The 25,016-nt window shown below is 41.0% G+C and overlaps 2 protein-coding genes, 1 long non-coding RNA gene and 2 gene segments (V, D, J or C); 4 read left to right on the top strand and 1 right to left on the bottom strand.

Moving 5' to 3' along the window:
• LOC116652611 overlaps nucleotides 1–317 on the bottom strand; it is a 4,508-nt gene extending 4,191 nt beyond the window's left edge. The window contains 1 exon segment of the V gene segment in view: nucleotides 70–317. Within this exon segment, the coding sequence occupies nucleotides 70–296 (227 nt within the window).
• A 1,157-nt stretch (nucleotides 318–1,474) lies between these two features.
• On the top strand, nucleotides 1,475–1,876 carry LOC107307029. The segment is given in 1 exon segment: nucleotides 1,475–1,876. A coding segment is annotated over 1 exon segment (402 nt).
• Nucleotides 1,877–6,168: 4,292 nt separating this feature from the next.
• LOC116652618 lies at nucleotides 6,169–10,971 on the top strand. The gene is made up of 2 exons (XR_004305775.1): nucleotides 6,169–6,650; nucleotides 10,848–10,971. It is a non-coding gene; the product is annotated as an uncharacterized LOC116652618 (long non-coding RNA).
• Nucleotides 10,972–11,398: 427 nt separating this feature from the next.
• Nucleotides 11,399–22,961, top strand: LOC107307026. The gene is made up of 6 exons (XM_032441655.1): nucleotides 11,399–11,546; nucleotides 14,530–16,062; nucleotides 16,561–18,675; nucleotides 19,126–19,531; nucleotides 20,079–20,149; nucleotides 22,760–22,961. Exons 1-5 carry the CDS (start codon nucleotides 11,504–11,506, stop codon nucleotides 20,143–20,145), a joined length of 4,164 nt encoding a protein of 1,387 aa, XP_032297546.1. The 5' UTR covers nucleotides 11,399–11,503; the 3' UTR covers nucleotides 20,146–20,149; nucleotides 22,760–22,961.
• A 360-nt stretch (nucleotides 22,962–23,321) lies between these two features.
• Nucleotides 23,322–25,016, top strand: part of METTL3 (methyltransferase like 3) — a 23,568-nt gene continuing 21,873 nt past the window's right edge. The window contains exon 1 of the mRNA XM_015850477.2: nucleotides 23,322–23,460. Coding sequence (XP_015705963.1) covers nucleotides 23,367–23,460 — 94 coding nt within the window. The 5' untranslated portion in view covers nucleotides 23,322–23,366. The remainder of the gene's footprint in view (nucleotides 23,461–25,016) is intronic.

Here is a 25,016-nt window from a genome sequence, read left to right as displayed (position 1 = left end):
TAATACGTGGCCGAGTCCTCGTCCTTCAGGCTGTTCAGCTGCAGCCTCACTGTGCTCTGCCCGTTGTCCCTCGTGATGGTGGCACGGCCCTTCACCGCCGGTGCGTAGAATGTGCTACTACTATAAGCAGCACTATTAATACCAGCGACCCATTCCAGCCCCTTTCCTGGTGCCTGTCGCACCCACTGCATGGCATGATCACTGAAGGTGAACCCTGAGCCCTTGCAGACGAGGCTGACGGCTCCTCTGGGCGCGTAGAGGCCGCCTCCGGACTCATCCAATGTCACGTCCGCCATCAGCCCTGTGGGATGGAAGGATGTAGAAGTGGAGAGCCTTAGAGAGATGTCTCTATAGGAACTCAATGCAATGCCTATGAGGTCTCTGTGGGGTCTTAAAGGGGTCCCTATGGGATCTCTATTGGGTTTTGTCTGTAAGGCCTGGAGGAAGGCTCAGCCTCGTCTGCAAGGCCTCAGGGTTCACCTTCAGTGATTATGGCATGATGTGAGTGCGACAGGCACCAGGAAAGGGGCTGGAATACGTCGCTGGTATTTACAAAGATGGTAGTAGCACAAACTACGGGACAGCAGTGAAGGGCCGTGCCACCATCACGAGGGACGACGGGCAGAGCACAGTGAGGCTGCAGCTGAACAGCCTGAAGGACGAGGACTCAGCCATGTATTACTGCACCAAAAATGCTGATGGTTGGTAGTGGTTGTGGTGCTTATGATGCTGGTTACATGGACGGCACCTGTGCTTTGATCTCCCATTCTGGGCTCAGGTTGATCCCATTAAATCCAGCAGTGACGTCCATACTATGAGCACAACCAGCACAACCAGCACCACAAGAAGCTTTGGGGCAGCAATAGGTGGGCCCTGACCTACTGTGGCCATATAGGGTCCCCATTGGGTCTCAGTGATGGCTGATAACCATAACCATGCTGATAACCTCTCCCAGTCTGGGCTGTGGGTGATTCCATTAAATCCAGCAGCCACGTTGATGCAATGAGCACAACCAGCCCAAGCACCACTACCAGCACGTTTGGCGCAGTAATACATGGCCGAGTCCTCGTCCTTCAGGCTGTTCAGCTGCAGCCTCACTGTGCTCTGCCCGTTGTCCCTCGTGATGGTGGCACGGCCCTGCACCGCCGGCGCGTAGTATGTGGTACTACCATCATAGTAAATACCAGCGACCCATTCCAGCCCCTTTCCTGGTGCCTGTCGCACCCAGTACATGGTATAATCACTGAAGGTGAACCCTGAGGCCTTGCAGACGAGGCTAAGGCATCCTATGGTTGTCTGAAGATCCGTATAGGGTCTCAGTGTGGTCTCTATGGGATCCCTGTGTGGTCTCAGTGTGGTCTCTATGGGGTTCCAATAGGTTCTCAGTGTGATTTCTATGGGATCCCTAAAGGGTCTCATTGTTGGTCTCTATGGGATTCTTGTGGTGTCTCAATGAGGTCCCTATAGGATCTCCATGGTGTCTCATTTGCACAGGCCCAGAGGAGGCCTCAGCCTCGTCTGCAAGGCCTCAGGGTTCACCTTCAGCAATAATGGCATGCAGTGGGTGCGACAGGCACCAGGAAAGGAGCTGGAATGGGTCGCTGGTATTAGCTATGATGGTAGTGAGACAGAATATGGTCCAGTGGTGCAGGGCCGTGCCACCATCACGAGGGACAACGGGCAGAGCACAGTGAGGCTGCAGCTGAACAGCCTGAAGGACGAGGACTCGGCCATGTATTACTGCGCCAAAGAGGCTGGTGGTGGTTGGAGTACTGATGCTTATGGTGGTTATGAGGCTGGTTTCATGGACAGCACCTGGGCTCTGATCTCCAGTATTATGGTTCTGGTCATGGTCATGGTTATCAGCCATCACTGAGACCCAATGGGGACCCTGTATGGACACAGTAGGTCAGGACCCACCTATTGCTGCCCCAAAGCTTCTTGTGGTGCTGGTTGTGCTGGTTGTGCTCATCGTATGGACGTCACTGCTGGATTTAATGGGATCACAAGAGGAGGCCTCAGCCTCGTCTGCAAGGGCTCAGAGTTCACCTTCAACAGTTACGCCATGTACTGGGTGCGACAGGCACCAGGAAAGGGGCTGGAATGGGTGGGTGGTATTAAGGGTGATGGTGGCACATTCTACATGCCAGCAGTGAAGGGCCGTGCCACCATCACGAGGGACAACGGGCAGAGCACAGTGAGGCTGCAGCTGAGCAGCCTGAAGGACGAGGACTCGGCCATATATTACTGCGCCAAAGATGGCCGCAGTGGTAGTATTTTATATTACGGTGGATATCATGCTGGTTATATGGACGCCATCTGGGCTCTGAGCTCCCAGGTTGGGCTCTGTTTGATCCCATTAAATCCCATAGCGATGTAGAACCCATAAGCATCATAATCACAACTACTACTATATCATGTCGTGTAATAGTAGATGGCCAAGAAGGCTGAGGGCTACTCTATGGGGCCCACTCCCATCTCAGTGTGTAAAACACCTCAAAATTGTAGAAAAACACCTCAGAATACCCTTTTTCAGCCCAAAAATGAGGCTGAGGCCTACTCTATGGTGCCCACTCCCATGTCAGTGTATAAAACACCTCAAAATGCTAGAAAAACACCTCAAAATGCCCTTTTTCAGCCCAAAAATGAGGCTGAGGCCTAGTCTATGGTGCCCATCCCCATCTCTGTGTATAAAACACCTCAAAATGGTGGAAAGACACCTCAAAATGCCCCTTTTCAGCCCAAAAATGAGGCTGAGGACTACTCTATTGTGCCCACCCTCATCACTCTGTATAAAACTATAAAACACCTTAAATTCCCCCTTTTCAGCCCAAAAATAAGGCTGAGGCCTACTCTATGGTGCCCAACCGCATCTCAGTGTATAAAACACCTCAAAATGGTGGAAAAACACCTCAAAATGGCCCTTTTCAGCCCAAAAATGAGGCTGAGGCCTGCTCTATTGTGCCCACCCCAACTCAGTGTATAAAACACCTCAAAATGGTAGAAAAACACCTTATAATGCCCTTTTTCAGCCCCAAAATTGAGGCTGAGGCCTACTTTATTGTGCCCACCCCCATCACTGTTTATAAAACACCTCAAAATGGTAGAAAAACACCTCAAAATGCTCCTTTTCAGCCCAAAAATGAGGCTGAGGCCTAGTCTATGGTGCCCAACCCCAACTCAGTGTATAAAACACCTGAAAATGGTAGAAAAACACCTCAAAATACCCTTTTTCAGCCCAAAAATGAGGCTGAGGCCTAGTCTATGGTGCCCACCCCCATCTCAGTGTGTAAAGCACCTGAAAATGATAGAAAAACACCTCAAAATGCCCTTTTTCAGCCCAAAAATGAGGCTGAGGCCTACTCTATTGTGCCCACCCCCATCTTGGGGTATAAAACACCTTAAATTGCCCCTTTTCAGCCCAAAAATGAGGCTGAGGCCTAGTCTATGATGCCCACCCCAACTCAGTGTATAAAACACCTCAAAATGGTAGAAAAACACCTCAAAATGGTAGAAAAACACCTCAAACTGCCCCTTTTCAGCCCCAAAATGAGGCTGAGGACTACTCTATTGTGCCCACCCCCATCTCTGTTTATAAAACACCTTAAATTGCCCTTTTTCAGCCCAAAAATGAGACTGAGGCCTACTCTCTGGTGCCCACTCCCAACTCAGTGTATAAAACACCTCAAAATGGTAGAAAAACACCTCAAAATGCCCTTTTTCAGCCCATAAAATGAGGCTGAGGCTACTCTATTGTGCCCACCTCCCATCTCAATTTATAAAACACCTTAAATTGCCCTCTTTTTTTCAGCCCAAAAATGAGGCTGGAAGCGCCGTACTCTATGGTGCCCACTCCATCTCAGTGTAATAAAACACCTGAAAATGATAGAAAACACCTCAAAAAATGCCTTTTTTATGCCAAAGAAGTGAGGCTTAGGCCTACTCTAATTGTGCCCACTCCAACTCAGTGTAGTAAAACACCTGCCAATGGTCGAAATAACGACCTCAAAATGCCCCTTTTTTTATGGCCAAAAATTGAGGCGTTAGGCCTACTCCTATTGTGGCCCACATCCCATCCTCAGTTTATAAAACAACCTTAAAATTTCCCCTTTCAGCCCCGAAATGAGGCTGAGGACTACTCTATTGTTGCCCACGCCTCATCACTGTGTATACAAACACCTCAAAATGCTAGAAAAACACTCAAAATGCCCTTTTTTCCAGCCCAATAAATGAGGCTGAAGGCCCTACCTATGGTGGCCCACCCCCAACCTAGTGTATAAAACACCTCAAAATGGTAGAAAACCACCCCAAAATGCCTTTTTTAAGCCCAAAAATGAGCTGAGGCTACTCTATCGGTGCGTCACTCCCTCTCAGTGTGAATAAAATACCTGAAAATGAATAGAAAACACACCTCAAACATGCCCCTTTTCAGCCCATGAGGCTGAGGACTACTCTATTGTGCCCACCCTCATCACTGTGTATAAAACACCTGAAAATGATAGAAAAACACCTCAAAATGCCCTTTTTTATGCCAAAAATGAGGCTTAGGCCTACTCTATTGTGCCCACTCCCACCTCAGTGTGTAAAACACCTCAAAATGGTAGAAAAACACCTCAAAATGCCCTTTTTCAGCCCAAAAATGAGGCTGAGGCCTACTCTATTGTGAACAACCCCATCTCAGTGTATAAAACACCTCAAAATGCCCTTTTTTATGCCAAAAATGAGGCTTAGGCCTACTCTATGGTGCCCACTCCCATCTCTGTGTATAAAACACCTCAAAATGGTAGAAAAACACCTCAAAATGCCCTTTTCCAGCCCAAAAATGAGGCTGAGGCCTACTCTATTGTGCCCACTCCCATCTCAGTTTATAAAACACCTTAAATTGCCCCTTTTCAGCCCAAAAATGAGGCTGAGGCCTACTCTATTGTGCCCACTCATCAAAATGGTGGAAAAACACCTCAAAATGCCCCTTTTCAGCCCAAAAATGAGGCTGAGGCCTGCTCTATTGTACCCACCCCCATCTCTGTTTATAAAACACCTTGAATTGCCCTTTTTCAGCCCAAAAATGAGATTGAGGCCTACTCTATGGTGCCCACCCCCATCTCGGTGCATAAAACACCCCAAACTACCCTTTTTTACCTCAAAAATGTTAAACAAAAAGGTTGAAAAGGTCAAAAAAATGAAGCCAAAATAGGCCGAAATAGAAGCCCTTTTGGGCCTGCTCACATCCAGGCCTCAATTTTGCCTTTTTTTGGCCCTTTTTGTCCCAATTTTACCTCTTTTTTCCTGCTTGAAATTCATATTTTCTGGTTCGGGGTCGTTTTTTGCCCAATTTTGCTGTATTTTGCCTTATTTTTGCCACTGCTGTTGTGTTGGAGGAGTCTATAGGGCAAAGAGCGTCCCCTTGTGTTTAGAGCACAGTATCACGTTACCCTGCCTCATTTGCATATATGCAAATCACCAGCCTTCATTTGTAGACAAAGTGGGCCCGCCACGGCCCCCTTATTTGCATATGCAAATTGAGGCCACACCTCCATCACCATCAAGGCTTAATAGGGTCTGTTGGGCACTCGTTAGTGCTTTATTAGAGCTGAAGTTAATTACAGCCTTAATTGGGGTGTGGTTAATTAATAATAGGCTTAATTAGTGAGTGAAGATATAGAAAGGATTAATTATAAGGATATTATTTAATGGAATGTCTCGAAACACGTTTTAATTGAGCCCTAATTAAGGGTTAACGATACTACATTAATATTTAATAGACTTAATTAATCGTTAATTAAATAGTTTTCTGTCATTAAGTGCAATTAATAAAGTATTGTAACAATTAGCTGTTAACAATCATTAATTAATTCAGTCATTAAAGCCATCAAACCACATTCAATTACTGTTAATTAATCAATAATTAGTAATTAATTAATACTTAATGTATGCTGCACTAATTATATAATTATATATATATTATACATATATATATTTATATAATTGTATAATTATTTGATTATTGAATTAATCCAGACATTAAATTGATAATTAATAACTACTAATTAAAACAATTAATGAATAAATAATAATATTAAAAACAATTAATAATAAATAACATCAATTCTAATATAATAATATTAGAAATATTAACTAATATTTCTGATTAATGCCTAATTATTAAGTTAATTAAATTAATTAGCCGACACAATTAATTATCGATAATTAAACAGTGTTCAACACAGTCATTTTTTTACGCCCAGTTCTTAATTATTGTTAATTGTTGACTCCAAAATGATGTTTTTTCACCCCAAATTTTAGAGGGGACAATTAATCATTAATAATCATTAATAATCGTTAATAAGTCATTAATAATCGTTAATAAGTCATTAACGAGGAAAGGAAAAAAGATAATTAGCAATAATTAAAAGATTTGAGGAGGGAAAAGAAAAAAAAGGGCAGAAATGAAGAAAAAAATGGGAGTAAAAAAACGAATTTTGGGGGTTTTTGGGTTAAATTTGGGTTATTTTGGGGAAAAAACCCAAATTGGGGTGAAATGAACCCAAAATGAGGAGCCACAATGGGGTGAAATCAGTCAGATTCGGAGCTAACGAAGGACTTGTTAACTAATGGTCGTTATTAATTAATCTGGAGGACATTTTCAAGTGGTATTTGTAATATTTATTAATTATTAATTATTAATTAATTATATTGATTAATTCTTTTATTTATTAATTTATTATATTATATGTTTATCAACTAATTTTAATTTATTTATTATGTGTAAAAATGATTGGGATATAATATTGGTATTAATTATTATTACTAGTAATAGTTATTAATTAATATAATTATAAATATCATTATTAATTATTGCTAATAATAATATTATAATGTTAATATAATATAATAATTGTTATTAATAGTTAATATTATTGATTAAATATAATTATCAAGTAATAAAAATACTTATTAATTAAATAACCCTAACCCGAACCTTAATTATTAAATATTTAAATATAATTATTAAGAGTAATAATTAAATATTAATTAATAATTAGAAATAATTATAAAGGCACTAAAATAAAAAATAAAATAAATAAAATAATTAAAATCGATTAAATTGATTCAATTAACAATTAAAAATAATTACCAATTAATTAATAATTAATTAAGCAGTTAAATGGACAGTTAAATGATGAAATAAAGAATAAAAATGATGGTAAACAGTAAAGAAAATTTTAAAAATAATTTTTAATTAATTAATTGGTTTTAATTAATTGGCTTTAATTAGTTGGTTATTAAGTTAAATAGGGAATAATTAAGGAACAATTAATCAAATGAATAAAAATGAAACCGAAATTAATTGAAATTGATAATTAAATTGAAAATTCCAGATATAGAATAAAAGTAATGAAATAATATTAATAAACGCTCATTAAAACTAATAATTGTAATTAATAAATACTAATAAATATAATAAATGAATAAAAAGCTGAGCAATAAATTTAATTTATATTTTTTATAAATTTAATTAATTAAAGCCAAATTAAAAATCTCTTAATTGAATATAAATTTGAAACTGAAATTCTGAATTAAAATTGAAATAATTAATTAATAAATGGAAATTAACTAATTAACTAATTAATGGGAATTAAAGGGAATTAAAATAAAAGCGTCAATATTAGAAATATTATTTCTAATAAAATCTATAAAATTTCTAATAAAAGACCTAAACTGGGAATCAAATTAATTGTTTTATTAATTATTAGTAATTATTAGAGATTATTAGTGATTATTAGTAGTTATTAGTAATTATTAGTAATGAAAACTGAAGAAATAACGAAAAGTACCATTAAAAGGGAATAAATCGGTAAATTAAAGAAATGGGGGAAATTAAATAAAAAATAACTTAATTAATAGCTTAATTAATTAATTTAATTATTGAAATATTATTAATAATTATATTATTATTAAAAATAAAATCCTTATTAATGTGTGGTTTGTGTTTTTATTATTTATAATTAATTCTTAAATAATTTTAGACTATTGTATTATCATTTATTTTATTATCGCAGCTTAATTATTAATTAATTAGTAAAATATTATTTTATTACCATTTTTATTACCTCTATTAATTTATTATTTATCGGTTTTATTTTCATTAATTTTATTATTACTTTAATATTTCTATTATTTTATTACAAGTTAATTATTTATATAATTTTATTTTATATTATTTTTTGCTTAATAATTATTTTTAATTTTTGGCTTTATAATTTTATTATTAATTCTTTATTATTCATATTATTTTATTACCGTTTTATTATTAATACAATTTTATTCTTTATTATCGATTATTATTTTCTTTATTAATGTTTATTAATGATGTATTATTGTTATTATTATTATTATTATCATTATTATCATTATTATTATTATTATATTACTTCTATTATTCTCTTATTTATTACTTCTCTTGATTAACTAATTAATTGTTAATTAATTGAGTAATGACGAAGAAATAAAGGAAAACTGAAATAACAATTAATGAGAAATTAATGTAAGTAATGAAATAATAATGATAATGATAATGATGATGATGATGATGATGATGATGATGATGATAATAATAATAATAATAATAATAATAATAATAATAATAATAATAATAATAATAATAATAGAATTTTAAAATGATATAAAATAATGTTATAAACTACTAATTAATCAATCGATCAATTAAATAAATAAATAAATAAATAAATAAATAAATAAATAAATGAAATACAATAAAAGGAAATAAAAGATAATAAAAGGAAACACGATAAAAATATACTAAAATATAATATTATTAATTAATTAATTATATTATATTTTATATAATATATATAAAATTATATATAATATATATAATATATAAAATATATAAAAATAATTAATTAAATTTATAAAATTAATAAAATAAAATGAAAGGAAATAAAATAAAATAAAATAAAATAAAATAAAATAAAATAAAATAAAATAAAATAAAATACAATTAATAAAATTAATAAAACTAGTTAAGAAAAATAAAATTAAAGGAATTAAAAGGCAGTTAATAAGAGGAAATAAAATAAATATAATTACATTAATTAAAAGAATAAAACAGATTAAAAATAACATTAAATTAATAAAATTATACAATTAAAAATAACATAAAATAAAATAAAATTAAATTAATAAAATAAAAGGAAATAAAAGAAATAAAATATAAAAACAATTTTAAAAAATTAAATACAATAAAATTAATAAATTAATATAATTTATCAAACGTAATTAATGAAATGAAGGAAACTATAATGATATTAATTTAAAGTAATGAAGGGGAAATCGAAGAAATAAAACTAAATTAATAAATATTAACAAATATAAATAAAATAAAATAAAATAAAATAAAATAAAATAAAATAAAATAAAATAAATAATACTGAAAAATTAATAAATAAAAATAATATATTAATTAAATTAATATAATTTATAATACAAAATAAATGAAATTAATTAAACAAAAGGAAATAAAATTAATAAAAGGGGAATAGAATAAATAAAATACAACTTATAAAATTAATAAAATAAAAGTATAATATAAAAACAAATACAAGAAAATTAAATTAATGTTATTTATTAATTGAAATTAATGAAATGAAGGAAAATAAATCAATAAAATTAATGAAATTAATAAAATTAATAAATAGGAAATAGAAGGAAATAATGAAATTAATAAAATGAAATAGAAGAAATAAAGTAAAATTAGTGAAATTAATATGGGAAAATAAAATTAATAAAGTGGAAAATAAAAAGAAAATAGAAGGAAAATAATAAAATAAAAATAAAAAATAATTAATAGTAAATAATGTTAATTAAAGGAATATAAAATAATAATAAAAATAATAGAAAATAATAATAAAAATAAATAATAGATAATAATAATAGAAAATAATAGAAAATAATAGAAAATAATGTTAAATAATATTAAATGATATTAAATAATAGAAATTATAATTGCAAATAATATTAGAAAATAATAGGAAATAATAGAAAATAATAGAATTTAATAGAAAATAATATAAAATAATAATTAAAATAATAGAAAATAAATAATATTAATATTTAATAATATAAAATAATAAAAGAAAATAATAATAAATAGTTAATAGATAATAATATAAATAATAAAATTTATAGAATATAAATAATATTAATTAATAGTAAATAATAAATGAGAATGATAATAATAAAAGTAATTAATTTTTATTTATGTATTTATATAAAAATATAATTTTAATTATAGAAGATAATAGAAAATTATAGAAAATAACAGAAAATAATAGAAAATAAATAAATAATATTAAACAATATTAAGTGATATTAAATAATATTAATTAATATTAATTAATAAAAGAATATAATAGTCGAAAATAATTAAAAGAAAATAATAATAGATAATAAATAATATTAAATAATATTAAATAATAGAAAAATAATAAAAAATTATAAAATAAATATAATAGAAATTAATTAATAGAAAATAATAATAGGAAATAATAGAAAATAAATAATGACAAATAATATTAGAGAATATAAAAATAATTTTTAAAAATAGAAAATAATTAATAGAAAATAATTAATAGAAAATAATTAATAAAACCCGGAAATAAGAAATAAATGCGAAATAATTGTAATTAAAAACACTATTTTTTTAATTAATTGCCACAGTGGGAAGGAGAGAACAGTACAATTAATAAGCGGGTCTTAATTATTAATTATTATTATTTATTTATTATTATTATTAATTATTAATTAACGATTGATAATTAATGAAGGGGTCGAAGATGGAATCAAAATGGCGGACGTTGAGAAGATGGGATTGGAAGAACCGCATGAAAACGGCCTTAATTAATGAAACCCAATTAATAAACGTAATTAAATGAAGCTCGTGACGAAAAACCGCAAGTCTGGCTCGTTGTTTTGAACCCAAAATCGCCCTTTTTCACCCCAAAACGCTTCATTGCTCTTTGCGGTTAAACGCGCAGCTGTTTCTGAGCCAAACAGCCGTTTTTAGCCTCTTTATGGGTTGGGGAGGAACCCTTAGGCGCTCAAAAATAGCAAAAATAGCAAATTTGCCCTTTTTCGCCCCATTTTTATGCGCGTTTGGGAAAGGTTTGAGGTATTTTGACCCTCTGATCCACCGTAGCGTTGCCAAGTGGGTGGAATCTGCCTAGCAACGCGCTCTGATTGGTCGAGCCGCTTAGCAACGGCGACATTTTCTCCTTAGCAACAGCGCTGCCATTGAGGCCTATGGGGTTTGTGGGGGGGGGGGGGAAGGAAAGGGTTAAAAGAAACAAAAGAAAGGGTAAAAAAAAAAAAAGGAATAAAAGAAAGGAAATAAAGGGTTTTTTGGTTTTTTTTGAGGGGGAAATAAAAGAAAAAGAGGAAAAAAAAGAAGGAATCGGGGCGGGCCTCATCCGGGGCTCCGTCAATGCCGCGGTTGAAGCAGCGCCGGCCACAGCAGCTCCGATACGGTGCGTTATTTTGGGGTGATTTTAGGTGATTTTAGGGGTTTTTTGGGGTAAAAATGGGGTTTTAGGGGTTCTATGGGATAAAGGGAGGGGGGAATGTGAAGGGGGGTGGGGGGTAAAATGACCGAAAATTGAAGGGATTTGCCCCAAAATGGGGTTTTAAGAGGCACCGGGGGCTCGAAATGGTTCAAAATTGGTTAAAAAATGCACTGAAAAATAAACTAGAATTGTCCAATTTACCTCAGATGGCCTCAAAATGAGCAATGGGAGATGTCAGGATATGCTAAAAATGAACAAAATCTGTAAGATTTACGCAGAAATTGACCCCAAAGTTGTCCAAAATCCCTCAAATCTACTAAAAAATGACCCTAAAACAGCTCAGAATGAGCCAAAATCCTTCAAATCGCCTAAAAATTGACCCTAAAACACCTCAAAATGACCCAAAATTGACCAAAAACCCTCAAATTTCCTCATAATTATCCCACAAAACACCTCAGAATGACCCAAAATGAACCAAAATCCTTCAAATCTACTCAAAATTGACCCTAAAACACCTCAGAATGACCCAAAGTGGACCAAAATCTTCTCAAAATTGACCCCAAAACACCCCAGAATGAGCCAAAATGGACCAAAATCCCTCAAATCTACTCAAAATTGACCCTAAAACACCTCAGAATGACCCAAAATGGACCAAAATCTTCTCAATATTGAGCCTAAAACACCTCAAAATGACCCAAAATTGACCAAAATCCCTCAAATCTACTCAAAATTGTCCCTAAAACAGCTCAGAATGACCCAAAATGGACCAAAATCCCTCAAATCTACTCAAAAATGACCCTAAAACATCTCAGAATGACCCAAAATTGACCAAAAACCCTCAAATTTCTTCATAATTATCCCACAAAACACCTCAGAATGACCCAAAATGGACCAAAATCTTCTCAATATCGAGCCTAAAACACCTCAGAATGACCCAAAATTGACTAAAATCCCTCAAATTGCCTCAAAATTGACCCTAAAACAGCTCAGAATGACCCAAAATGTACCAAAATCCCTCAAAATCTACTCAAAACTGACCCTAAAACACTTCAGAATGACCCAAAATTGACCAAAAACCCTCAAATTTCTTCATAATTATCCCACAAAACACCTCAGAATGACCCAAAATGAACCAAATTCCCTCAAATCTCCACAAAATTGACCCTAAAACACCTCAGAATGACCCAAAATGGACCAAAATCTTCTCAATATTGAGCCTAAAACACCTCAGAATGACCCAAAATTGACTAAAATCCCTCAAATTGCCTCAAAATTGACCCTAAAACAGCTCAGAATGACCCAAAATGGACCAAAATCCCTCAAATCTACTCAAAACTGACCCTAAAACACTTCAGAAGTACCCAAAATTGACTAAAATCCCTCAAATCACCTCAACATTATCCCACAAAATACCTCAGAATGACCCAAAATGGCCCCAAATCCTTCAAATCACCTCAAAATTGACTCTAAAACACCTCAGAATGACCCAAAATGGACCAAAATCCCTCAAAATTGCCTCAAAATTTACTCTAAAACTCCTCAGAATGACCCAAAATTTACCAAAATCCCTCAAAATCATCCCATAAAACACCTCAGAAAGGCCCCAAATTGACCCAAATCCCTCAAATTTTCCCCAAAAAACCCATACCAAAACACCCCAAATCCCCCCAAATCTCCTAAAAAACCTCAAATTTTCCCCCAAATAAAACCAAAATCCCCCAAATTCACCAGAAAAATCCCCTCAAATTCAAGAAAACCCCCTAAATCCTCTGAATTCACCCCCAAAATCCCATCAAATTAAAGTAAACCCCCCAAATCCCCCAAATTCACCCCAAAAATCCCACTTGAATTAAAGAAAACTTGCAAAATCCCCTGAATTCACCCCAAAAATCCACCCTAAATTCAAGAAAACCCCCCAAATCCCCCAAATTCACCCCAAAAATCCACCCTAAATTCAAGAAAAGCCCCAAAATCCCCCAAATTCACCCAAAAAATGGTGATTTTGGGGTCTTTTAGAGTGGAATATTGTGGGGTTTCTCTTGGGGGGGGGTGATTTTGGGGTGAAAAATTGTGATTTTGGGGTCTTTCAGAGTGGAAAATGAATGGGGAGGAGGGGTGGGGTGAAGGGGTGGTTTTGGGGTGAAAAATGGCAATTTTGGGGTTGATGGTGATTTTTTGGGGCGGATTTTACTCATTTTGGGGCCAATATCACACATTTTGGGGTCAATATCACACATTTTTGGGTCAATATCACTCATTTTTGAGGTAATATCACTCATTTTGGGGTCAATATAGCTCAGTTTTGGTTAATATTGCACATTTTTGGGTCAATATCGCACATTTTTGGGTCAATATCCCTCATTTTTGGGTCAATATCCCTCATTTTTGGGTCAATATAGCTCAGTTTTGCTCAATATCTCTCATTTTTGGGTCAATATCACTCATTTTTGGTCAATATCGCTTATTTTTGGGGCCAATATCACTCGTTTTGGGGCCAAATCACTCATTTTGGGGCCAATATCACACATTTTTGGGTCCATATCTCTCATTTTTTTGTGCCAATATCACTAATTTGGGGGCCAATATTGCTCATTTTTGGGCCAATATCGCTCCTTTTTGGTGCCAAATCACTCATTTTGGTGCTAATATCATTCATTTTGGGGCTAATATCACTCATTTTGGTGCCAAATCACTCATTTTTGGGCCAATATCACTCATTTTTAGCTCAATTTTGCTCAATTTTGGCCCGATTTCGCTCATTTTTGGGATGCTCATTTTTGAGCAGATATTACCCATTTCCCTGCTCTTTTTGCCTACAAAACCACACATTTTGGGTCCAGTATCACCCTTAACGAACAACTATCCCCATTTCTCCCCAAACAACCCCAAAACCCTCCCCATTTTGGGGCTAAATCCCCCTAATTTTACCCTTTTTCCCCCCTCACAGGCGCCCCCGCAGCCCCCCATTGCCTTCCAAAGGATCCTTCCTCCATATTGGGTTCCCTTCCAACCATGCCATCAGAACCGGACCCCCCCTCCCGCCGTCGCCCCCCACCCCAAACCCCCTCCCCAAATATAGGGGGCTGCCCCATAGATATCCCTCTCCTATTAGAAGAACTCCGGGTCTTACAACAACGTCAACTCCGTCAGATGCAACTGACCGAAGACATCTGTCGGCAAGTCTTGCTTTTAGGGGCGCTAACCACCCCAAAATCACGTGCCCCCCCCACCTCCCCACCACCCCCACCTCATAAAAAGCCACGTTTCATCACGGGGAAACCCTTTTTCCCTCTTTTTCACCCCAAAAACCAACCTCACGCCGCCGCCGCCGCCACCTTCTTCTTAGCGACCCCATATCGCGGGGTGATGCCGGTGGTCTCGACCCACCCCACTAATGTGGTTGTAGGGGATGTTATGGGGGCACGACATGAATGTGGGTATTGTGGGAAGGGGTTTGGGGGGGAGAGCGCCCTCCAGATCCACCTGAGATCCCATACGGGAGAGCGGCCCTATAGCTGTAGTGTCTGCGGGAACCGCTTCACCACTAGGGGGAACCTGAAGGTTCACTACCATCGGCATCGGCAGAGGGGCAACCAGTTGGCCATGAGCCCCACAACCAACAATAGGGGGCAGTCGGCCTCCAGTAATGACCAGTTGGCCTCCAGTAACAATATGGCCTCCAGTAACAAGATGGCCTCCAGTAACGACCAGTTGGTCTCCAGTAACAAGATGGCCTCCAGCAACAAGATGGCCTCCAGTAACGACCAGTTAGTCTCCAGTAACAAGATGGCCTCCAGTAATGACCAGTTGGACTTCAGTAACAAGATGGCCTCCAGTAACGACCAGTTGGTCGCCAGTAACAAGATGGCCTCCAGTAATGACCAGTTGGCCTCCAGTAACAAGATGGCCTCCAGTAACGACCAGTTGGTCTCCTGTAACAAGATGGCCTCCAGTAACGACCAGTCGGCCTCCAGTAACAAGATGGCCTCCAGTAATGACCAGTTGACCTCCAGTAACAAGATGGCCGCCAGTAACGACCAGTCGGTCTCCAATAACAAGATGGCCTCCAGTAACGACCAGTTGGTCTCCAGTAACAAGATGGCCGCCAGTAACGACCAGTTGGTCAACAGTAACAAGATGGCCTCCAATAACGACCACTTGGTCACCAGTAACAAGATGGCCTCCAGTAACGAGCAGTTGGTCTCCAGTAACAAGATGGCCTCCAGTAACGACCAGTTGGCCTCCAGTAACGACCAGTTGGCCTCCAGTAACAAGATGGCCGCCAGTAACGACCAGTTGGCCTCCAATAACAAGATGGCCTCCAGTAACGACCAGTTGGCCGCCAGTAACGACCAGTTGGCCTCCAGTAACAAGATGGCCTCCAGTAATGACCAGTTGGCCTCCAGTAACAATATGGCCGCCAGTAACGACCAGTTGGCCTCCAGTAACAAGATGGCCGCCAGTAACGACCAGTCGACCTCCAACAACCCCCAACCAATGGCTAAAGACCCCCAACCAATGGCCTACAACCCCCAACCAATCACCAACACCCAACCAATGGCCAACACCCAACCAATAGCCAACAACCAACCAATAGCCAACAAACAACCAATGGCCAACAACCAACCAATGGCCAACAACCCCCAACCAATAACCAACACCCAACCAATGGCCAACAACCAACCAATGGCCAACAACCAATCAATGGCCAACACCCAACCAATCACCAACACCCAACCAATCACCAACCTCCAACCAATGGCCAACAACCAATCAATGGCCAACAACCAACCAGTGGCCGACAACCAACCAATGGCCAACAACCAATCAATGGCCAACAACCAACCAATGGCCAACAACCAACCAATGGCCAACAGCCAACCAATCACCAACAACCAATCAATGGCCAACAACCAATCAATGGCCAACACCCAATCAATGGCCAACAACCAACCAATGGCCAACAACCAATCAATGGCCAACAACCCCCAACCAATCACCAACAACCAACCAATCACCAACAACCAACCAATGGCCAACAACCCCCAACCAATGGCCAACAACCAACCAATGGCCAACAACCCCCAACCAATCACCAACAACCAACCAATCACCAACAACCAACCAATGGCCAACAACCCCCAACCAATTACCAACAGCCAACCAATCACCAACAACCAACCAATGGCCAACAACCCCCAACCAATCACCAACCACCAACCAATTGCCAACAACCAATCAACGGCCAACACCCCCCAACCAATCACCAACAACCAACCAATGGCCAACACCCAACCAATGGCCAACAACCAACCAATGGCCAACAACCAACCAATAGCCAACAACCAACCAATGGCCAACACCCAATCAGTGGCCAACAACCTCCAACCAATCACCAACACCCAATCAGTGGCCAACAACCCCCAACCAATCACCGACCCCCAACCAATGGCCAATGACCCCCAACCAATGGCCAACGACCCCCAACCAATCACCAACAACCAATCAATGGCCAACAACCCCCAACCAATGGCCAATAACCAATCAATGGCCAACAACCAATCAATGGCCAACAACCCCCAACCAATCACCAACACCCAACCAATGGCCAACAACCAATCAATGGCCAACACCCAACCAATGGCCAACAACCAATCAATGGCCAACAACCAACCAATGGCCAACAACCAATCAATGGCCAACAACCAATCAATGGCCAACAACCAACCAATCACCAACAACCAATCAATGGCCAACAACCAATCAATGGCCAACAACCAACCAATGACCAACAACCAACCAATCACCAACAACCAACCAATGGGCAACAACCAACCAATGGCCAACAACCCCCAACCAATCACCAACAACCAACCAATGGCCAACAACCAACCAATGGCCAACAACCAACCAATAGCCAACACCCAACCAATGGCCAACAGCCAACCAATCACCAACAACCAACCAATGGCCAACAACCAACCAATCACCAACAACCCCCAATCAATGGCCAACACCCAACCAATGGCCAACAACCCCCAACCAATGGCCAACAACCAACCAATGGCCAACACCCAACCAATGGCCAACAACCCCCAACCAATCACCAACCTCCAACCAATGGCCAACAACCAATCAACAGCCAACACCCCCCACCCCATAACCCCCAATTGTTCCCTTATGTGCCCTATAGGTCCCACCCCACATCTATGGGTCGGCCCTATATCCAAACAACCCCAATTAGACCCAACCCCGCCCCCCATAATCAGTGGGTCCCGCCCCCAGTGCCCCATATGTTTTAGGGTCTTACCCTGCCCTATAGGGTCTCGACCCCGTTATGTGGGTCAGGTCCCGTTCCGTTGTAGGGTTTGTGGGATGGGGTTTTGCAGTCGGGGTCATTTGAGGACTCATTATGTGGGGCACAGTGGGGCGCCCTATAGGGCGGCTGTGGGGTCACGACAGAGGGGACTGAGGGGGTGGTATGTGGGGAGGGGGATGCTGGCCAATGGGGATGAGGGGGAACGGGAAGAGGAGGGCGGCCATATTGGGGGGGGAACCTCAAAGGAGGAAGAGGAAGAGGAAGAGGGCGGCCATATTGGGGGGGAGACCCCAAAGGAGGAAGAGGGCAGCCATATTGGAGGGGGGACCCTAAAGGAGGAAGAGGAAGAGGGCGGCCATATTGGAAGGGAAGCCCTAAAGGAGGAAAAGGAAGAGGAGGAGGAAGAGGAGGGCGGCCATATTGGGGGAGGAACCCCAAAGAAAGAAGAAGAGGGCGGCCATATTGGAGGAGGGACCCCAAAGGAGGAAGAGGGCGGCCATATTGGAGGGGAAGCCCTAAAGGAGGATGAGGAAGAGGAAGAGGGCGGCCATATTGGGGGGGGAACCCTAAAGGAGGAAGAGGAAGAGGGGAAACAGGAAGAGGAAGAGGAGGAGGAAGAGAAGGGCGGCCATATTGGAGGGGAAACCCCAAAGGAGGAAGAGGGCGGCCATATTGGGGGGGAGACCCCAAGGGAGGAAGAGGAAGAGGGTGGCCATATTGGAGGGGAAACCCTAAAGGAGGAAGAGGAAGAGGAAGAGGAAGAGGAAGAGGAAGATGGCTGCCATATTGGGGGAGGAACCCCAAAGGAAGAAGAAGAGGGCGGCCATATTGGAGGAGGGACCTCAAAGGAGGAAGAGGAAGATGGCCGCCATATTGGAGGGGGGACCCTAAAGGAGGAAGAGGAAGAGGGCGGCCATATTGGAAGGGTAACCTCAAAGGAGGAAGAGGAAGAGGGCGGCCATATTGGAAGGGAAGCCCTAAAGGAGGAAGAGGAAGAGGAGGAGGAAGAGGGCGGCCATATTGGAGTGGGAACCCCAAGGGATGAAGAGGAAGAGAAAGAGGAAGAGGAAGAAGAGGGCGGCCATATTGGAGTGGGGACCCCAAAGGAGGAAGAGGAAGAGGAAGATGGCCGCCATATTGGAGGGGAGACCCCAAAGGAGGAAGAGGAAGATGGCGGCCATATTGGGGGGGGAACCCTAAAGGAGGAAGAGGAAGAGGGGAAACAGGAAGAGGAAGAGGAGGAGGAAGAGAAGGGCGGCCATATTGGGGGGGGAACCCCAAAGGAGGAAGAGGAAGATGGCCGCCATATTGGAGGGGAGACCCCAAAGGAGGAAGAGGGTGGCCATATTGGAGGGGGGACCCCAAAGGAGGAAGATGGCCGCCATATTAGAGGGGGAACCCCAAAGGAGGAAGAGGAAGAGGGCGGCCATATTGGAGGGGAAACCCCAAAGGAGGATGAGGAAGAGGAAGAGGAAGAGGAAGAGGAAGAGGAAGAGGAAGATGGCCGCCATATTGGAGGGGAAACCCCAAAGGAGGAAGAGGGCGGCCATATTGGGGGGGAGACCCCAAGGGAGGAAGAGGAAGAGGAAGAGGAAAGGAGGAAGAGGAAGAGGAGGAGACTCATGGGGAGGTAAAAGGAGGGGGGGGGGGGGGGGGGGGGCTGTTCTTCTTGCAGATTCTCCAGCTGGTGGCCAATAGGTAGGATGGGGGGGGGGGGGGGGCTCGTTTTTGGGGTGGTTTATAGGGAATTTAAGGTTTTTTTGGGGTCTGGGGGTGAATATAATTTAAGGGGACTTTGGGGTATCTGGAATTAATGTTTTTTTGCGGGGTTTCCATCATTTAAGGGATTTTTTAGGGTTTCCCACATTTAAGGGATTTTTGGGGTCTCCAAAATTAATGTGTTTTTTCTTAAGATTTCCCCAATTTAAGCGATTTTTGGGGTCTCCAAAATTAATAGGGTTTTTTTTTTTAGGATTTCCTTCATTTAAGGGATTTTGCGATCTCCCCCATTTAAGGGATTTTTGGGGTCGATGAAATTAATGGTTTTTTTTTAGTGCTTCCCCCATTTAAGGGATATTTGGGGTCTCCAAAATTAATGTTTTTGTGTTTTGTTTTTTTTAGGATTTCCCCAGTTTAGAGGATTTTTGGGGTCTCCAAAAGTAATATTTTCTTTATAGGAACCAAGGGGGGGACACAGAAGACACGGAGCCCCCCCAAAAAAAACAGGGGATGGGGGAGACGTAGAGAGGTAAGGACCCCCCCACCCCATAAAATTTGGGGTGATTTGGGGCTTTTGGGCAATTTAGGGTTTTTATTATAGGAGGGCATGGTCATTGGATGGGGGTGTTGTTGGGTTGTGTTTATTGGGGGATCATAAGGGGTTTTTGGGGTGATTTGGGGGGTTGGTCTTTTGCAGTGCGTTTGGGTTTATTTATGGGGTATGGGGGGGCTAAGGTGGATTTTTGGGAGGGGGTTTGAGGGGATTTGGCTTTGGCGGGTTATGTGGGGGTTAAAGGGTTTTTTTGGGGGGATTGGGTTTTTTGAGGGTCAAAGGGGGATTTTTGGGGTGGGTTTGGGGGGATTTGAGGTTTTTGGGGGGAATAGGGGGGGTTAAATGGGGTTTTTTGGGGTGGGTTTGGGGGGATTCGGGTTTATGAGGGTAAAAGAAGGGGATAAAGGGATGTTTTTGGGGGGAATTGGGCTATTTGCGGTTTTGGGATAGGGGAGTTAAAAGGGTGTTTGGAGGATTTGGGGTTTTGGGGGGATCAAAGTTTTTTTGGGGTGAATTTGGGGGGATTTGGGGTCTTTGAGGTGGGTTTGGGGTTTTTTATGGGGTATGGGGGGGCTAAAGGGATTTTTGGGGTGGGTTTGGGGGGATTTGGGGTTTTGGGGGGTTATGTGGGGGGTAAAGGGGTTTTTTTGGGGGGGATTTGGGTTTTTTGGGAGGTCAAAGGGGATTATTTGGTGGTTTGGGGATTTTGAGGTATTTGGGGAATAGGGGGGTTTAATGGTTTTTTGGCGGGGTTTGGGGGATTCGGGTTTATGAGGGTAAGAAGGGGATAAGGGTGTTTTTGGTGGATTTGGGCTATTTGTGTTGTTGGAGGGTATAGGGGATAAAGGCGGTGTTTGGGGGGGGGATTTGGAAGGTTTTTTGAGGCCATTCAAAGGGGTTTTTGGGGTGTAATTTGGGAGGGATTGCGTTCTTTTGAGGTCGGTGGGGGTTTTTTATGCGGTATGGGGGGTAGGGGGTTTTTGGGGCTGGTTGGGGGAATTTGGTTTGGGGGGTTATGTGGGGTTAAGGGTTTTTTTGGGGGAATTTGGGGTTTTTGGGAGGGGCAAAGGGGGATTTTTGGGGTGAGTTTGGGGGAATTTGGGGTTTAAAAAATCAGATATGGGTAAAGAGGGGATAAAGGTTTTTTTTGGTGGGTTTGGGATTTTGAGTTTTTGGGGGGAATCAGGAGGGGTTCAAATGGGGTTTTTGGGGTGGGTTGGGGACTTCGGGCCGATAATATGAGAGGTAAAGAAGGGATAAGGGATGTTTTTGGGGTGGTTGGCTATTTGGTTTTTCTGGGATATAGAATTAAATGGATGTTTGGGCGGATTTGGGTTTTTTGGGGGGTCAAGGAGTTTTTGGCGCGTGGCATTTGGGGATTTGGGGTATTCTGGCGGCGTATCTATAGTGGAGTTTAGGTTTTTGGGGGAATTTGGGGTTTTTTGGGGGGTCAAAGGGGGTTTTTGGGGTGGGTTTGGGGGGATTTGGGGTTTATGGGGGTAAAGGGGGTTAAAGGGTTTTGTGATGGTTTGGGGATTTGTTTTTATGGGTATGGGGGATTAAAGGGTTATTTTTTGGGGTGGGTTTGGGGGGAATTGGGGTTTATGGGGGTAAAGAAGGGGATAAAGGGTGTTTTTGGGGTGGATTTGGGGCTATTTGGGGTTTTGGGGGGTATAGGGGGAGTTAAAGGGGGTGTTTGGGGGGATTTGGGGTTTTTGGGGGGTCAAAGGGTTTTTGGTGAAATTTGGGGGATTTTGGGTTTTTTGGAGGGGTTTGGGTTCTTTTATGGGTAGGGGGGGCTAAGGGTGGTCTTTTTTGGGGTTGGGATTTGGGTTTGGGGGTTGAGTGGGGTTAAAGGGTTTTTTGGGGGATTGGGTTTATTGGGAGGCAGAAGGGGAGTTTTTTGGAATGGGTATTGGGGTATATTTGGGTTTATAGGGGGTAAAGGTGGAGAATAGTTAAGGGTGTTTTTGGCGGTTTGATTTGATACATTGGGTTTTTTGCGAGGATATACAGAGGGAAGTTTATAAGGGGCCGCGTTTTGGGGGGGATTTGGGGGTTTTTATGGGGGGGGGAAGGGGTTTAAGTTGCTTTTTATTGTGAATTCTGAGGGATTTGGGGCTTTTTGGGTGGATTTGGGGTATTTTTTGGGTTGATTTGTGGTCTTCTGGGTGGATTTTGGGGTCTTTTGGAGTGGATTTGTGGTTTTTTGGGGGTGGATTTGGGGTGTTTTTTGGTGGATTTGGGGTCTTTTAGGTAGATTTGGGGTAGTTTTTGGGTTGATTTGTGGTCTTTTGGGGGTGGATTTGGGTTTTTTTGGGTGGATTTAGGGTCTTTTGGGGGGATTTGGGGTAGTTTTTGGGTTGATTTTGGGGGTTTTTGTGTAGTTTTGGGGGAGTACCAGAAGAATTTTGGGGGCAGTTGTAGGGATTTGGGGCTATTTGGGATGGGATGGGGGTTGATATGTGGTATTTTGGGGCAAAAAACAGCATTTTTGTGGGTTTTTTGAGGGCTTATTTGTGGCAATTTGGGGTCGTTTTTATACAATTTTAGGCCAATTTGGGGCCTAAAACTTTTCTCCCACAGGACCCCTGACAGACACCGACGAGTAGCCTAAAAACTAAAGGATTTAAACCCAAATTGAGGGGATTTACACCCAAATTTGGACAAAAACACCCAAATTTTGGGGGAGTTTCACCCCAAAATCCACCCCTTCCCCCACAGAAATTAACTCCCATAGCATAGAACGGAGGCTCCCTCCGCTATTAAAGCATTTTACTGACCATTTTCACTGCTTTTTGTGCTTCATTTTGGGGTTAAAAATGGCGTTTTTGGGGGCTTCTTCACAGCCCCCCTCCCCACATCCGCCGCCATTTTGTCTCGTTTCTCCTCACGGGGGCGCCGCTGCCCTCACAAGATGGCGCCGCCCTTAACCAAGATGGCGGCGCTGTGCGTAGCAAACAAGCGGCGCTCTGCCATCACCCAAAATGGCGGGCAACACTTCAAACACTTCCGCTCCCAACCGGAAAAACACTTGAATATGCCCTCAACCAACATGGCGGAAGGAATGATAGGATCCAAATGGAGCGCTGCCAGTAGTCAAGATGGCGGATGAGGCTTCTAGGACATCCGGTGTGGGGCCGGAAGTGGGTCGGAAGCGGGAAGGGGCTCTGAGGTGGAAGGCGGGGCCGCCATGTCTGATACCTGGAGCTCCATTCAGGCCCATAAGAAACAATTGGATTCGCTGAGGGAGCGGCTGCAGAGGAGGAGGAAGCAGGACCCGCTCGGTAAGGGGAATTTTGGGGTAAAATCGAGGGATTTTGGGGTCGGGGAGGGGATGGTTGTGGGAAAAGTGGGGGATTTTGGGGTGAATTTGAGGGATTTTGGGGCTTGGGGAAACTGAGGGGAATCTGAGGTAATTGGGGTTGTTATGAGGGATTTTGGGTTGAATTTAAGGGATTTTGGGTTGAATTTAAAGGATTTTGGGTTGAAATTGTTCTATTTTGGGGTGAAATCGTGTGATTTTGGGGATTTTCGAGGTATTTAGGGGGGTTCTGAGGGGATTTAACGGAAAAGTGGGGTATTTTGGGGTGATTTTGGGGATTTGGGGGCTTGGGGAACCTGAGGGGAATCTGAGGTAATTGGGGTTGTTATGAGGGATTTTGGGTTGAATTTAAGGGGTTTTGGGGTGAAAGTGGGGTATTTTGGGGTGATTTTGGGGATTTGGGGGCTTGGGGAACCTGAGGGGAATCTGAGGTAATTGGGGTTGTTATGAGGGATTTTGGGGTGAAATCGTGTGATTTTGGGGTGAATTTGAGGGATTTTGGGGTGAAATCGTGTGATTTTGGGGATTTTTGAGGGATTTTGTGGGGTTCTTAAGGGATTTGGGGGGAAAAGTGAGGTATTTTGGGGTGAATTTGAGGGATTTTGGGGCTCGGGGAACCTGAGGGGAATCTGAGGTAATTGGGGTTGTTATGAGGGATTTTGGGGTGAAATTGTGCGATTTTGGGGTGAATTTGAGGGATTTTGGGGTGAAATCGTGTGATTTTGGGGATTTTTGAGGTATTTAGGGGGGGTTCTGAGGGGATTAGGGGGAAAAGTGAGGTATTTTGGGGTAAATTTAAGGGATTTTGGGGCTTGGGGAACCTGAGGGGAATCTGAGGTGATTCCGGTTGTTATGAGGGATTTGGGGTTGAATTTAAAGGATTTTGGGTTGAATTTAAGGGATTTTGAGGTGAAATTGAGGGATTTTGGGGTGAAATTGAGGGATTTTGGGGATATTTGAGGTATTTTGTGAGGTTCTGAGGGGATTTAAGGGAAAAACGAGGTATTTTGGGGTGAATTTGAGGGATTTTGGGGCTTGGGGTACCTGAGGGGAATCTGAGGTAATTGGGGTTGTTATGAGGGATTTTGGGGTGAAATTGTGCGATTTGGGGGTGAATTTGAGGGATTTTGGGGTGAAATTGTGTGATTTTGGGGATTTTTGAGGTATTTTGTGAGGTTCTGAGGGGATTTAAGGGAAAAACGAGGTATTTTGGGGTGAAATAGAGGGATTTTGGGGCTTGGGGAACCTGAGGGGAATCTGAGGTAATTCCGGTTGTTATGAGGGATTTTGGGTTGAATTTAAGGGGTTTTGGGGTGAAATTGTGCGATTTTGGGGTGAATTTGAGGGATTTTGGGTGAAATTGAGGGATTTGGGGGGTTTTTGAGGTATTTTGTGAGGTTCTGAGGGGATTTAAGGGAAAAGAGAGGTATTTTGGGGTGAATTTGAGGGATTTTGGGGCTTGGGGAAACTGAGGGGAATCTGAGGTAATTGGGGTTGTTATGAGGGATTTTGGGGTGA

Source organism: Coturnix japonica, unplaced genomic scaffold, assembly GCF_001577835.2.
Source record: "Coturnix japonica isolate 7356 unplaced genomic scaffold, Coturnix japonica 2.1 chrUnrandom469, whole genome shotgun sequence".
Classification (NCBI taxonomy): domain Eukaryota; kingdom Metazoa; phylum Chordata; class Aves; order Galliformes; family Phasianidae; genus Coturnix; species Coturnix japonica.
This window is presented reverse-complemented; position numbering and strand designations above follow the sequence as displayed.

Coding starts and splice junctions, on each gene's coding strand:
- LOC107307026 (XM_032441655.1), top strand. CDS start 11,504: ATGCCGCGGTTGAAGCAGCGCCGGCCACAGCAGCTCCGATACG. Junction 16,063..16,560: donor CAGTAACGACCAGTCGACCT/CCAACAACCCCC, acceptor ACCAATCAATGG/CCAACAACCCCCAACCAATC. Junction 18,676..19,125: donor AGAGGAAGAGGAAGAGGAAG/ATGGCTGCCATA, acceptor AAGAGGGGAAAC/AGGAAGAGGAAGAGGAGGAG.